We start from the raw sequence: 16,574 nt of genomic DNA, 5'->3' as shown, positions 1-16,574 counted from the left end.
AAAGAATTAATCTCAAAAATATACAAGCAACTCCTTCAGCTCAATTCCAGAAAAACAAACGACCCAATTAAAAAATGGACCAAAGAACTAAACAGACATTTCTCCAAAGAAGACATACAGATGGCTAACAAACACATGAACAGATGCTCAACATCACTCATTATTCAGTTCAGTTCAGTTCAGTCGCTCAGTCGTGTCCGACTCTTTGCGACCTCATGAATCGCAGCACGCCAGGCCTCCCTGTCCATCACCAACTTCCGGAGTTCACTCAGACTCACGTCCATCGAGTCAGTGATGCCATCCAGCCACCTCATCCTCTGTCGTCCCCTTCTCCTCCTGCCCCCAATCCCTCCCAGAGTCTTTTCCAATGAGTCAACTCTTCGCATGAGGTGGCCAAAGTACTGGAGTTTCAGCTTTAGCATCATTCCTTCCAAAGAACACCCAGGACTGATCTCCTTCAGAATGGACTGGTTGGATCTCCTTGCAGTCCAAGGGACTCTCAAGAGTCTTCTCCATGGACTCTGTGGGAGAGGGAGAGGGTGGGAAGATTTGGGAGAATGGCATTGAAACATGTAAAATATCATGTATGAAACGAGTTGCCAGTCCAGGTTCGATGCACGATACTGGATGCTTGGGGCTGGTGCACTGGGACGACCCAGAGGGATGGTATGGGGAGGGAGGAGGGAGGGAGGAGGGTTCAGGATTGGGAACACATGTATACCTGTGACGGATTCATTTTGATATTTGGCAAAACTAATACAATTATGTAAAGTTTAAAAATAAAATAAAATTTAAAAATTAAAAAAAAAAAAAAGAGTCTTCTCCAACACCACGTTTCAAAAGCATCAATTCTTCAGTGCTCAGCCTTCTTCACAGTCCAACTCTCACATCCATACATGACCACAGGAAAACCATAGCCTTGACTAGACGGACCTTTGTTGGCAAAGTAATGTATCTGCTTTTGAATATGCTATCTAGGTTGGTCATAACTTTCCTTCCAAGGAGTAAGTGTCTTTTAATTTCATGGCTGCAGTCACCATCTGCAGTGATTTTGGAGCCCCCAAAAATAAAGTCTGACACTGTTTCCACTGTTTCCCCTTCTATTTCCCATGAAGTGATTGGACCAGATGCCATGATCTTCATTTTCTGAATGTTGAGCTTTAAGCCAACTTTTTCACTCTCCACTTTCACTTTCATCAAGAGGCTTTTTAGTTCCTCTTCACTTTCTGCCATAAGGGTGGTGTCATCTGCATATCTGAGGTTATTGATATTTCTCCCAGCAATCTTGATTCCAGCTTGTGCTTCTTCCAGCCCAGTGTTTCTCATGATGTACTCTGCATAGAAGTTAAATAAGTAGGGTGACAATATACAGCCTTGACGTACTCCTTTTCCTATTTGGAACCAGTCTGTTGTTCCATGTCCAGTTCTAACTGTTGCGTCCTGACCTGCACACAGGTTTCTCAAGAAATGCAAATCAAAACCACAATGAGGTACCCTTTCACACCAGTCAGAATGGCTGCGATCCAGAAGTCTACAAGCAATAAATGCTGGAGAGGGTGTGGAGAAAAGGGAACCCTCTTACACTGTTGGTGGGAAAGCAAACTACTATGGAGAACAGTGTGGAGATTCCTTGAAAAACTGGAAATAGAACTGCCATACGACCCAGCAATCCCACTGCTGGGCATACACACCGAGGAAACCAGAATTGAAAGAGACACTTGTACCCCAATGTTCATCGTAGCACTGTTTATAATAGCCAGGACATGGAAGCAACCTAGATGTCCATAAGAAATCTGTGGTGCATATACACAATGGAGTATTACTCAGCCATTAAAAAGAATACATTTGAATCAGTTCTAATGAGGTGGATGAAACTGGAGCCTATTATACAGAGTGAAGTAAGCCAGAAAGAAAAACACCAATACAGTATACTAATGCATATATATGGAATTTAGAAAGATGGTAACAATAACCCTGTGTACGAGACAGCAAAAGAGACACTGATGTATAGATCAGTCTTATGGACTCTGTGGGAGAGGGAGAGGGTGGGAACATTTGGGAGAATGGCATTGAAACATGTATAATATCATGTATGAAACGAGTCACCAGTCCAGGTTCGATGCACGATACTGGATGCTTGGGGCTGGTGCACTGGGACGACCCAGAGGGAGGGTATGGGGAGGGAGGAGGGAGGAGGGTTCAGGATGGGGAACACAGGTATACCTGTGGCGGATTCATTTCGATATTTGGCAAAACTTATACAATATTGTAAAGTTTAAAAATAAAATAAAAAAAAAGAAACTAAAAAAAAAGAATTAAAAAAAAAAATACATTTGAATCAGTTCTAATGAGGTGGATGAAACTGGAGCCTATTATACAGAGTGAAGTAAGCCAGAAAGAAAAACACCAATACAGTATACTAACGCATATATATGGAATTTAGAAAGATGGTAACGATAACCCTGTATGCAAGAGTGCAAAAGAGACACAGATGTATAGAACAGTCTTTTGGACTCTGTGGGAGAGGGCAAGGGTGGGATGGTTTGGGAGAATGGCATTGAAACATGTATATTATCATATGTGAAACGAATCGCCAGTCCAGGTTTGATGCATGAGACAGAGTGCTCAGGGCTGGTGCACTGGGATGACCCAGAGGGATGGGATGGGGAGGGAGGTGGGAGGAAGGTTCAGGATGGGGAACATGTGTACACCCGTGGCGGATTCATGTCAATGTATGGAAAAACCAATACAATATTGTAAAGTAATTAGCCTCCAAAAAATAAATAAATTAAAAAAAAAAACAAAAACAGCCCTGGAAGGATAAATTACCTGGTCAGTCATCCCCAGTGTGTTAAATTATCATCTATAACATTGTCTTTTCAAACTATGGCATGCAAGTCAAATCCAGTCAGCCATTTGTTTTTGTAAGGTCTGCAGGCTTAGAATGCTCTTTATACCTTTTTGTGATTTTTTTTAAACCAAAAGACTATATAGTGACATGTGAAAATTATATGAAATTCAAACGTCAATGTTCATAAATAAAGTTTTATTAGAGTAAAAAAAAAAAATCACGTGTTCTGAGCTCCGTGTGAGAAAAGCATGTGAAGCTAACCTAGGGTTATCACCTGGTCCTATAAAACAACCAGGGACCTCGGGTTCAGGTCTGAGAGCTGCCACTTGTTATTGGGTTGAGCAGGTGTGGGCTGGGTCTTGGGCATGAGTACTTGAAAAGGCACATTAGGTGTTTCTGATGTGCACCTCTGGTTAGGAACCTCACTTCTAAGGACTCAATAAAGGGAGGCAGCTACAGTGCAAAGCATGTTAGAATGCAGAATCTCTATCAGGTGGATCACTAAATGACCTTGACAAAGGCACCCCACCCTCTGGGACTCATTCTTCTCATCATGTAAACAAGGGTGTTGGACCAAATCAGTGTTTCTTCAAGGGTGGTTAGAATCACCTTGGCTGTTGGTTAAAATGAAGGTACTAAACTTCAATGAACATTGAAACTGGAACTGCTCAAGGCGAGGACCTAGATATCTATATTTTTAAAATGCACCCTAAATTGTTCCTATGATAAGGCATTTAGAAATTATTTATATGTATCAGATTGTATAAGCTTTGTTGTCATTATACTTACCTATGATGTAAAGTGTTATTATGTCCACTTGACAGATGAAGGAACTAAGAGTCACAGTGATTAAGTGATTCTTTCAAGGCATAGTAACTGTGGGGAGCCAAGTACCAAGCCAAGCAGAACTCCAGCTGCTGCAATGTATACTCTGTCTCTCTTGAACATTGATGTTTCACAGCCTCTGGATCCTAACAATTTCTAAGGCTCCTGATACCTTGCAAATTTAAAGACTAATTAAAATTCTTTCCAATGACCTGTCTCTACTGTAAGCACTGATAGATTAATGAAAAGGCAATTTGTGGGGGGGGGGAGGGGGATGAAGAGGATTCACTAACATAAACATGAGAAGAATGTGGATTCTAAATATGCAGTTTTTCTTATTAACCACCTTTCTCCAGGCCATCATGGCTAATTCATTGCCATATTTCATTATAGAAACTAACTGAAAGGTTATGAGCAAATACTTTTCAGTCAGAGGTTGCAGTTATTTTCAACTTCAATACTTATTAATGTTTCTGACTTAATGCTGATGGATGGTGAAATTCCAAGAAGTCACGTGGAGACTGGTTCACAGTTTTATATTCACTCCCATCCTCTCTCCCAGATAGACCATTTCAAACAGCTTTATTGGAGAGTCCAGCAGAGGCATTTGTTTTGATTTCCCTCATTAATGTTTTCTCCTTTTAGGATAAATCACAGAGAATGCATACCAGGCTGAACATTTGCAAGCAGAATCCACAAAATAAAGTCAAACTCAGGAATAATTTGGTTATATCTATTCACCATGTCTAGTGTTACTGACAATATTCAGACAATGTAATTCCTATTACACCTGCTTTCAGAAAAAAACCTAGTCAGTAACCCTAAATTAAATTAACATTTTTAGTGTATATAATTTGTAGTTCAGAATGAGCTATAATTATCATTTAGGGAAACCATATGGAAAACATTACCAGCCTTTACTAAGTCTTGGGTTTTAACAGTGATCCATGACTCAAAATGCTTTATCCAAACAGGTTGTAAATTCTAAGACAAGCAAGATGCATTTCAGTCATTTTTATATTAATTCCAAATGAAGAATTCATTGTCTTTTCAAATTATAATAAATTGGAGAGCAATTTCCCGCTAAGCAAATCAAGGAAATTGAAAAATTACTTCTCTGGGAGCTGTTTTCTATATCCTTTTTATTTTTTAAAGGCTCTTTAAAAGACCTACTTTTATTATTCTTGATGTGTATAGTAATAGGCATTTGCATTGCCACAACAATTTTCTTCCCCTTCTTTAAACTGGAACGTACACTCTGAATAATGTTTAATGTTCAATGTAATTTCATTCTGGGGGGAGTCTGGAGCCTGCAATGAGAGCTCACATTTAAGAACCTCAATTAATATGTAGAAAATGAGCTTCCAAAGCTACTGCCCTTCTCTCTCAATGATGCACTTTACTTCTTGGGGAACCACAGAAGTGGTAGTGTCACGGTGAGGCCAAGGATTCACCAAAGCTGTGCCTTGTGGGCACTCAGGTGTCCTTGAAATTCTTGGGATTGTTAAAAATGAATCTGAGATTCAGAATCTTGTACATAATAATCCCTTAAAAGAGAGAGGAAATGGTAACAAACAAAGGATACTACTGAAAACCAAAATGGGAAGAAGAAAGAAAATACAAGAAACAGTGTTGTTGCATAGAAGACAACCAAAAGCAAATAAAACAACTCTTAAAAATGAGGTTTGCTTTGCCTTTTGAAAATCTATTCCTGCCCCTGCTCTCCTCCACCCTCTGCACCTGCTCTATATAGAAACATGGGGAGATTCTCTGATGAGAAGAGAAGGGGGCATGTCTACCGACTGATAGTTTTTGCTCACCCGGCAGAACATTTTGATTTACTCAAGATAGATGTGATCTCTGTTTAGGTTATCTGGACCCATAACTCTCTGTGCAAGGCCTATTTTAGATGAACACTGACACTAGGGATTCTTTTGACTTTGTTTCATAGGGTTTTTGAAAATGAGTCAGGAGCTTTCCATCCTATAGGCTGCAGTTTCTGCTCAGAGACTGGTTGGTGAGAGTCAGGATCAACCAGAGCGCTGTTACTCTAAAGAAGAGTTTGTCCAGGAGCAGGGGGTTGAGGGGGTGGGGTCTCATGTGGTAGGAGGAGCTTACCAAATTTTAAAGATCTCTTCTGAAGTTGTCGTGTGGTTTCTCTGAAGGCTGCCCTGTTGGCAGGATTTGGGCTTGGGTTAGTCACTGAATACTGAGATTTTTTTTAAACTTGTTGGTTCCCAACTCAGCACAAATCAAGAACAGACACAGGATATCAAACTACTGAATGACTATTGTCCTGTTTCTGTAGTATAAAATACTCTTATTTCATTTTGTTTTTATACCATGGAGTTGGATAAAGAAGAGAGAAAACTAAGAATAATTTTTATACAGTAAAGAAGTGATAGTCACCATGTGAAAAAATTTCCTCATTGTTTCATCATTCACATCAATTCTCCCAATACTTGTGCCAATACATACACAGACACAAACTTTTAGGTGTAATGGTCAAAGTCACCTCAATCCTCTCCATTTGTGCCAATACAAATACAGACACAAACTTTGTAGATGTAACGGTGAAAGTCACCAATATACCAAGGGCAATTAAGTCCAAAGCCAAGTCACAAACTTTCTTAAAGATCAGTTGAAGAGCAATATTGTCTCCCAAACTCAATTCCAGAAGGAAGCCAAAGAGGGTTGGCCTCAGCTAAGCACAAATATGGCCTCATGCTAGCAGACGCTCCCCGGTAGGATTCTATGCAGTTTGGAGAAAGATCATGAAAAAGTTCATTGTAGATCTTTTCCAAGCACAAAGAAGAAGATATCCTTTCCTAATCTTTTTCTTTTCCTTTCTTGCCTCCTTTCCTTCTTCTCTTTCTCTTTTTCTATTCTTCCACATATTAAGCACAGTTTACTTATAGTACAAATTTAGAATCACTGGAAAAATGTTTAACATTTTCCTCTTGATGATTCTCAGAATAGAGATTCATCCAAAGATTCCATCCTATTTCTTCTCTGTCTATATATAAAGTAGATCGGTGCCTGCTACATAGCAAGTATTAGAAATATGTTCATTATTTTAATGATTATTGTGAAAAATAAATGAGATGATGCATGAAAATCCTTTGGCTAAATGCCAGCCATATAAAATGTATTCACTAAAGGGTATTGGATACAGATACAGACAGTTACAAATTATATAATAAAAATATAAACATATTATTATTATTGTTTTTGCTTGGCAAGCTTCAACTTACCCCTAAAACCCCAACCTGAGTTCAACCTTCTCATCACTTCAAAATAGACCTGATTATTCTATCTTCTACAGCACTCAGGTGCTCACATATTAGGAACTTATTCTGTTGTATTACAGTGAGTTGCCACTGGTGTGTCCCCTTTGCTAGGTCATGCAGTCCTTGAAGACAAGGATTCAGCCTCAGACTTCTACAGCCCACGGGGCGGTGTCTGGCCACGTGGCAGGTGCTCACTGACATCTGTTAAACTCAACAACAGTACTGGCTAGAGACAAAGGGAATGTTCCCCTCTTCATGCCCAAATGAAGACGGGAATGTAGAGAATGTTTTTCTTTGCAAAAAGAAATCTCAGGGGCTTACATGAAAATAGGTTCAGTGCTTACAGAAACGAGTGCCAAAAGCAACGCATAAGCAACTCAGCCTGGTGCAGCCCCAGTGCTAGAAACTATCCCAGCCTCTTTCTTTGCCTCGGCAGCTGCAACACAGATGGGGATGAGTGTGTCTCAGTCACGCTGCCACTGGGCTGGGGAGAAGGGGCCAGATTCCAAAAGGAAAAGAATATTTTCTCCCACATGTTCATTTGAAAATACAACTTTCTTTAAAGATCACGGTGCCTGTATCAACATGATTCCATGTGAGTTTGGTGCTCATGGGGCGGAGGGAGAAGGAAGAGTCTCCTGAGTGCTGAAATGATCTCCACAGCCCCCTCATGGCAGCTGTGAGGCTGCCATGGAAGCCATCTTGCCTAAAGATGTCCTTTCATCTTCCCCAAGGTCTTACATTTTCTTCAACCCACAAAGTGACGTGATGGGGACAACTGTAGTCAGAGTGGCGGGAAGCATCTGAGCAGAGAGCTGTGAGCCAGAAATGTCCGTTTATGGGGCTGAGTCTGCAAAAAGTGCAATAGCTTGGCCCCACATGACTGCTACACAAGCAAAGTTCTGAGCAGCTGTGTGTGGTACCCCCTACGCCTACTGCCTCCCGGGCTGAGAGAATGGTCTTCATCTCTACTGCCTGGCTGCAAGAAAATTCTCCAAGTCAGCTGGCTGATGTTACCCACATCTTCCTGAGTCCCACCCCCAGTCCACAAAACAAAGGGCAGCTTTTCTTCTTTCTCTGAGTAATGAACTAGGTGATGCATTCACTCAACATCAACAGGGGTGCCCATCAGGCCAATAGGTTCAAATAATTATTGACAGGGCACAGGAAGAGGAATTTTGTCTACTCTCCTGCTGAACTGGTTAAGATGAGGGTCTCTGGTCCACTGGCAGCCTCTGAAGGTGATTAATACCAAGTATGGATTTTAGAAGAATTTAGTACCAGTGGAAACCATTTTTTTTTTACAAACTGTTCAAAGAGCCAACAATGATCTGACAGGTCTCAGAGAAATAACTTGTTTACACTGAGTTTTTCCTTATAAAAATGGGTGGGTTGTTTACTAGATTTTAATGGTATTTGTCTAATATCACCATAGCCTTAATTGCCTCCAGGTATTGGGTGTCTACACACATGGTCCAGTCCAGAAAAAATTCTGTATGATAAACATGTTCTTGTGCCTCCCATTCCTTGAATAGTTCAGCAAAAAGCACCTAAGCTGGGCAGTCCATCTCCACACTTTTGGATGGCCATTTACTCTAGCACTGTGAAGGTGTTCCCAGCGCTGTGAAAAATGTCTATGTTTTCCTTGGGAAGCTGATAGTGAGGGCAGAGGAAATTCAAGATAGTTGGTAAGAAGAATGTGTTGTCTTGACCTCCAAACACAAACTCTGCTAATATCACAAGGGGAAAGAGGAAGATAGAAAATGGTCCACGGATAGAGGAGTTTGGGAACGTAGTCTAACCTCTCGGTTGGCCTCCAACTATAATAGGTTTGTGACCACTGCAGATTATTGTGTCCCTGAGAAGTTCTGATTTGTGTCGTTTGGAGTCTTTATATTGAAGCATCTTTTAGGACAAATATATCCATGGGCAGTAAGAATCATCTTTTATAGAAACTGCATTGATAAAATAGGATGTTACCATGCATTTGTTTTGTTTCTGTGTCTTATCAAAAAAGCCTTTTTCAGATGCTCAGCATCAACAATCATCAGGAAAAAGCAAATCAAAACCACTGTGAGCTATCATCTCACACTTGTCAGAATGGTTATCATCAGAAAGAAAACAAACAACAAATGTTGGTGAGGATGCAGAGAAAAGGGAACCCTGGTACACTGTTGACTGTTGGTAGGAATGTAAACTGGTGTAGACACTGTAGAAAACAGTATGGAGATTTCACAAAAAGCTAACAATAGAGTTACCATATGATCCAGCAATTCCACTCCTGGCTATACATCCAGAAAACCCCCCAAAACACTAATTTGAAAAGATACGTGCAACCCAATGTTCACAACAGAATTAGATAGGGAAGTAACATAAATGCCCATTAACAGACAGATGGACAAAGAAGAGGTGGTGTACATATATAAAATGGAATATGACTGAGCCATAAAAAAGAATGGAATTTTTGTCAGTTGCATCAACATGGATGGACTTGAAGGGTATTACGTTAAAGTGAAAAAAAGTCAGAAAGAGAAAGACACACACTGTATGGTATCACTTAGATGTGGAATCTAAAAAATGCAATCAACTAGTGAATATAACAAAAAGGAATCAGATTCACAGGTAAAGAGAACAAACTAGTAGCGGTTATCAGTGGGGAGCAAGTGGGGAGGCAAGAAAGGGGTAGAAGGTATAAACTACTGAGTGTTAAGATAGGCCCAAGGGTGTATTGTACAACATGGGGAATAGAGCTAATAGTTGTTACTAACTGTAAATGGAGAGTAATCTTTGAAAATTGTACATATTAAAACTCTTTGTCTTTACCAAGGATATAGAGGTGGGTAGGAAGGAGTAAAACAGCTGGAAAGAGAGAGAGGAGAGAGGGACAATAAAAAGGAGAGGGAAACTGGAGGTGGTGAGAAGGAACAAGAATGCCATATTGATCCAAATGTATGACACGGTAATCTTGCCAGAGCTAAATACTGTAGCCACAAGGATGGTCCTTTTCCAAAAACACAGCCAAGAACCTGGGGGAATTAGATATAATTTGCCCAGAGGACACATGGTCTAGTTTCTGTCCCTGTAAGAATAGCTCATAATGTGGCTTCTCCTTTTCTCACTAAAAATTTTAACCTTCAAAGACTACTTCATTTGAATTATATATTTATGCCAATGTGTGTCCTTAAGCTCAGTGAAATTCTGGATCAGTCATCAATTACAGAACCTAGTTTGCTAATGGAGAAAATATAGGGTGGGAAAGTTGAGAGAATGTCTCTTTTAGGGGATTCCAGAAAAATAGTGTCCTGAGCATATTGTAAACCATCCCTAGCACTGTCTCTCTGGCCTTTGCTTTTCCTTCAGCAGAGATGTTAAATTAGAGTGACCTCTATGTCAGATATAACCCATCTGAATTTAACCAATTCAAATTACTATGTTGCAGAGATAATCCATAAAGAGCAAAAAAATATTTCCAAGCTTCAGCCACTGGTCTATTTAGTTAAAACAATATTAGATAAAATAAAATTCTTGCACAAGAAAAGGATTCCCACAAGAACCTCTGAGGTAATTTCAATAGGATTTCTGGGCCCTGGCAAGTTTAAATGGTCCGTGTATATCAAGAGAGACATTTCAAAGAAGAATTTTGTTTTAGTCACAGCAATGACTCACTGTGAGAACAAGCAGGGACAATGGTAACCCAAGAACCTAGCAGTTATCACAGCAAGGAAGGGACATTTTGACACACAAAATCCTTTCATGATAATCTCAACAATGTAATCTGTACATGTGTGTGGTACTCCACCTCGGAGACAGTGTGCCAAGTTTAGGGGCTGCCCAGAGGATGTGCTGGCTCCACAACTCTGTAGGTCACACACTTTTATTTTTTCACCAACTTTCTGCCTCTAAAGATGAACAAGGAAATTTCTCATCCAGATGACATTTTGTAACACCTTCCTTAAACTTCAGAAATAGCAACAAATATTGGAAAAGAAAGCTGTATTGTTGGAAAATACTGCAATATTGTACAGACCCTTCCAGCAGCCCTATCAGTGGTTGAAATTTCTTTTCTATTCTCAGTTCAGTTCAGTTCAGTCGCTCAGTCATGTCCGACTCTTTGCGACCCCATGAATCGCAGCATGCCAGGCCTCCCTGTCCATCACCAACTCCCAGAGTTTACCCAAACTCATGTCCATTGAGTCGGTGATGCCATCTAACCATCTCATCCTCTGTCATCCCCTTCTCCTCCTGCCTTCAATCTTTCCCAACATTAGGGTCTTTTCAAATGAGTCAGCTCTTTGCATCAGGTGGCCAAAATATTGGAGTTTCAGCTTCAACATCAGTCCTTCCAAAGAACACCCAGGACTGATCTCCTTTAGAATGGACTGGTTGGATCTCCTTGCAGTCCAAGGGACTCTCAAGAGTCTTCTCCAACACCACAGTTCAAAAGCATCAATTCTTTGGTGCTCAGCTTTCTTTATAGTCCAACTCTCACATCCATACATGACTACTGGAAAAACCATAGCCTTGACTAGATGGACTTCTGTTGACAAAGTAATGTCTCTGCTTTTTAACATGCTGTCTAGGTTGGTCAAAACTTTCCTTCCAAGGAGCAAGCGTCTTTTAATTTCATGGCTGCAGTCACCATCTACAGTGATCGTCGCCCTGTTAATTATTTTCCAAGCAAACTCTATATATACGGGAGACCTGTGAAAAAAGTAATTGCTTGGCTCAAATTTTTAGCAAAGTGAAAACACAAAATTAGCCGGTATGAACATAAAAAAGTATTACTAGCACCCTAGAAATTTCCCTTTGAGCCACTCCCTGCTACCCGCCACTCTTCTAACATTGTGGATTGCTTTGTATAGGATGCTCAACTCAGGGTGACCTTCCCCCCAGGGTATTTGGCAATGTCTGGACACACTACTGGTTATCAAAACTGGGGAATGGGTGCCACTGGCATTAGTAAGCACAGAGATGTTGCTACACATCCTACAATGCACAGCACAGCCCTCAACAACAAAGAAACACCTGACTTCAAATGTCAAATGTCAGTATCGTCAAGGTTGAGAAACCCTGGTTTACAAATAGAGTCATGCCATATGCTTTCTTTTGTATCTGGTTTCTTTTGTTCACCATGATTTCTGTGAAACTCACCCCAGTGGTCGTGTGGATCATGAGTGCATTTATTCTCATGCTTCCAGGTAGTCCCTCACTCACTCTTTATATGGTCCCCCCAACCCCACATTTTCACTTGAAGATATTCTTCAAAATATGCCAGTCTTTTTAAAAATTTCAAATCTTCATTTTATGCTTTGCTTTTAGGCACCTTAAAAAAATGAAGTGCTAGTATATTTTGTTATAATATTAATACACTGCTTGACTGCTTGTTTGGCTGAGTGACTGATTCACTTGTTCTTTTGTTTTTTCCATTTAATCAAATGGAGATGACTAAAGAAGTTACATCTTTAGGCCAACAGCAGTACTCTCAGGTGCTAGGATCGGGGAAATCATGCTTGGGAGAAGAGCAGGGCGGTTTTGGTGGTTGGTAAGCACGTAAAAAGGATGCCACCCTTGGTTACCTTCTCAAGATAACATGAGTTTATTTTCATGTGGTTTCCTCTTATATCTTCATTATTATCTTACACATCACCTTAAAACTATTGAAAAGACAACACTTTTGGAGTATATACTGAGGGAAAAGCATCACTTCCCAGAAGATACTTTCTACTCCCTGGCCACATGCTTCTGACTCTACACAATGGATTTTACCTGATAGGCAAAATAATGAAGTTCATTGGGTCCTTCAGTCTCTACATGACCAGAGGGGATGACAAATTAACCGTCCCTGTGTAAGTTTTATGTGAGTTCTTAAAGCAAATTGCATTGCTGTGATGTTCTAGACCTGGGTTTCTTGACCTCAGCACTACTGGCACTTTGGGCCACTGAATCATCCACTGTGGGGAGCTGCTCTGCGCAATGTGGGATAGTAACATTATTCCTGGCCTCTACCCACTAAATGCCAGTAAGATCGCCTCCTGTACCTACTTGTGACAACCAGAAATGTCTCCAGACACTGCCCAATAACCCCTGGGTAGGTGGGGCAAAATCAAGCCCCATTGAGAACTACTGCCCTAGCGGATGGGACACATTTCTTTGCCAAACAAAAATTCCATTATTCTACTAGTAAATAGTCCAGCTTAATAAAGTTTTCGGGCTTCAAATGCCAGCAGAGGGAGTATCTTTAGTATTCATTCTCTTTAAGACACAAAGCAGATTTAGGAACTGGAATAAACACACTAATCAATGAAATTATCATCTGGAGATCAGAGTTGGAACAGCTACGGCCTGGCTCCATGGTTGTTTTCTTCCATGGGCCTTTGGAATGTTTAAAGGTCAGCTTTGGAAGATAAACCTTTCAATTCTTAGCCTCTGTTTTGGCTTGGACTCAGGTTGAGTCTGGGATGGCAGGAAGCCTGATATCTGGGGACACTTCCCTTTCACTTAACATTTTGGCAGATAGCATTCCTATTATGTTTGAATATTGCATCCTAGGGACATGGTTTTCAATGCAGGCTACTGACCTTCATAACACTGGGGGAAATCATCTCTTGGTAGATAGGGAAGAAAAGAGCTAAAGTTTATTGAATAGTTACTATCTTCCTGACACTGTGCTCATCACTTCATATGCTTAACCGATTTAATCCTCACAGCAATCTAAAGTAGTAAATATTATTATATGTGCATTATTCCTAACAAGGGAACTGAGGTTAAACAATTTGTTTAAGGACAAAGAGCTAGCATATGGTAGAGCTAGAGGCTGAGCCTAGCTCTAATCCACCTAAGTGTGGTGGATTCAAGGAGACTGCATAAAACAGAAACACTCACAGACTTAGAGAACAAAGTTACTTGGGAGTGAGGTGGGGAGGGGAAAAAAGCCAAAAGCTCACCTGACACCTCCCCACACCACACACAGCCAAACAGGTGGTTCATAACAGAGTGGGGCAAGAATCCTCCTGCACTAATTCTTGCTCCTGCAGAACTTGTAACTTGGCATCACAGACACTTCACCTTGTGGATTAGGAGTATCCAACACTGGTTGTGTTCTGAAATGGACCCCATGCAGGAGACTCCTTCGCCCACTACTGCAATCTGTCCACCAGTCACACACAGCTACAACTGAAACAGCCCTTCTCCTTCCATGCAGAACCTGATCCCTGATGGTTATCTGTGCAATGTCTACCAGGTTATATTGTATTTTGCAACAGGTTGGCCAGTCATGGCCTTAGTCCCCCTAGCTGCTTTAGGAAAAAAAATGAATATACAGATAAATTTTGTGTTTTATACATGTATACACACATATATAATTTTTTTCAGTTGATTTGCCTATAAAGTACAGGAAATAGAGAAATCACAGTCTTTCAGTGTAAAGGCTTCTAAAGAACTTATTTCCTAATGGTACCACACCTTCTTAAGAATGCACTGTCCTTTGGTATCCAGGGGCTAGCCCCTCAACAAAGAATTGTCCAGCCTCAAATGTCAACAGTACTGTGGTTGAGAAACCCTGATGTAGATCAACTATTTTGAAATACATATATTCCACATATATATATACTTTTCATAAGTATATAGATAGATAAGTTCTATTATGTAAAATAGAACTTAAATTCATTTCCAATAAAGATCTCTGAATACACATGGGATAGAAGCAGAGCTTCTATCATGTAAAAACTGTTTAATGAACATGATTAGGAAGTTGAAAAGATTTCTTAAAAAGAAAGATACTAAAATTATTAATTCAGATAACATGAGGGAAGATATGTACAGCTGCACACAATAATGACAAACTGCTATAGTAATAGCCATGCCGTATGTGAACAATGTTTTCATGTTATTGTGCTGAATTTCCCAATAATCTGATCACAAGGAAAATGAGAACCACATATTTAGATAACCAAAGACCTGCTGGTTCCATAACATTGGAACACCACCATTGCATATTCTGGGGAGCTGAAATTATGAAGTCCAATTTCTGTAAAATCAAGGAATCTTTGTAGGTAAAATTGATAACTCAGTAAGACAGTGGCATGGCTGATCCTACTGTTTCCTTTTTCAAGTAAAGAGAGAAAGTGGAACTGAGGTTATCATCCTGGTCCTTGCAACTATGACCCTGTGGGCCATCTGGTTACCAAGGATGGGGTTGTTAACCAGGGCTTGGTGCAACAGCTTTCTCAGGCCAGGACCCATAAGAAGTGGCTGGTCCAACTGAATTTTTCTTCTTTTTCACTGTAACATGTCAAGTTTTTTTTCTTAATTACAAATTTTGAGATGCTCATGAACTCCCATGGAAACAATGAGCAGGAAATTAAATAATAAGGGATCAGCAGCTGGGAATAAATTTTAACTTATTTACATTCAGAAACATGCATGACTGTAGATAAGTTATTTCCTCTCTTTGGCCCTTAATCTCATACATAAAATGAGAGAGGTGGATTAGATGCCTTACGCGTGCATGCTAAGTCCTATGAATCACATGCGGACTGAATAAATTGTATTTATTGTGATTTAGAAGTGATCAGGATGATCCCTCCTCCTCCTCACACTCTTCCTCTGCTTGATTTTAAAGAATTTTTTTTTAAACCAAGTAACTTTTATTTTTATGTTTTTATTGAAGTATAGTTGATGTACCAATGCTGTGTTAGTTTTAGGTGTAGAGCAAATTCAATCGATTCAGTTATACATATACATGTTTATAGTAGATACATGGATATCTACTTTTTTTCAGATGTTTTTCCATTAGAGGTTACTGCAAGATACTGAGTACAGTTCCCTGTGCTATATAGTACGTCTTTGTTATTTATCTGTTATATACATAGTAGTGTGTATCTGTTAATCCCACATTCCCTAATTTATCTCTCTTCCCTCCTTCCCCTTTGGTAACCACATTTGTTTTCTATATCTGTGAGTCTATTTCTATTTTGTAAATAGACTAGAGAGTTCCAGAAAAACATCTATTTCTGCTTTATTGACTATGCCAAAGCCTTTGACTGTATATGTGAACAATGTATATGTGTATGGATCACAATAAACTGTGGAAAATTCTGAAAGAGATGGGAATACCAGACCACCTGACCTGCCTCTTGAGAAACCTATATGCAGGTCAGGAAGCAACAGTTAGAACTGGACATGGAACAACAGACTGGTTCCAAATAGGAAAAGGAGTACGTCAAGGCTGTATACTGTCACCCTGTTTATTTAACTTCTATGCAGAGTTCATCATGAGAAACGCTGGGATGGAAGAAGCACAAGCTGGAACCAAGATTGCCGGGAGAAATATCAATAACCTCAGATATGCAGATGATACCACCCTTATGGCAGAAAGTGAAGAGGAACTAAAAAGCATCTTGATGAAAGTGAAAGAGGAGAGTGAAAAAGTTGGCTTAAAGCTCAACATTCAGAAAATGAAGATCATGGCATCTGGTCCCATCACTTCATGGGAAATAGATGGGGAAACAGTGGAAACAGTGTCAGACTTTATTTTTTGGGGCTCCAAAATCACTGCAGATGGTGACTGCAGCCATGGAATTAAAAGACACTTGCTCTTTGGAAGGAAA

General features: G+C 40.0%; 1 protein-coding gene across 9 annotated transcripts in view; it reads right to left on the bottom strand.

The window, feature by feature from the left end:
* LOC123330927 overlaps window positions 1-16,574 on the bottom strand; it is a 435,096-nt gene that overhangs the window by 214,985 nt on the left and 203,537 nt on the right. For 5 of the 9 annotated variants that reach the window (XM_044933515.2, XM_044933514.2, XM_044933513.2 and 2 more), the window contains exon 2: window positions 5,795-5,847. The exons of the other annotated variants lie outside the window; for them this stretch is intronic. In XM_044933515.2, the coding sequence (XP_044789450.2) occupies window positions 5,795-5,847 (53 nt within the window). The remainder of the gene's footprint in view (window positions 1-5,794; window positions 5,848-16,574) is intronic. 9 annotated transcript variants of the gene reach the window in all.

Source organism: Bubalus bubalis, chromosome 21 (assembly GCF_019923935.1).
Source record: "Bubalus bubalis isolate 160015118507 breed Murrah chromosome 21, NDDB_SH_1, whole genome shotgun sequence".
Lineage (NCBI taxonomy): Eukaryota > Metazoa > Chordata > Mammalia > Artiodactyla > Bovidae > Bubalus > Bubalus bubalis.
The sequence above is the reverse complement of the archived record's forward strand: the minus strand, read 5'-3'. Positions and strand labels throughout refer to the sequence as shown.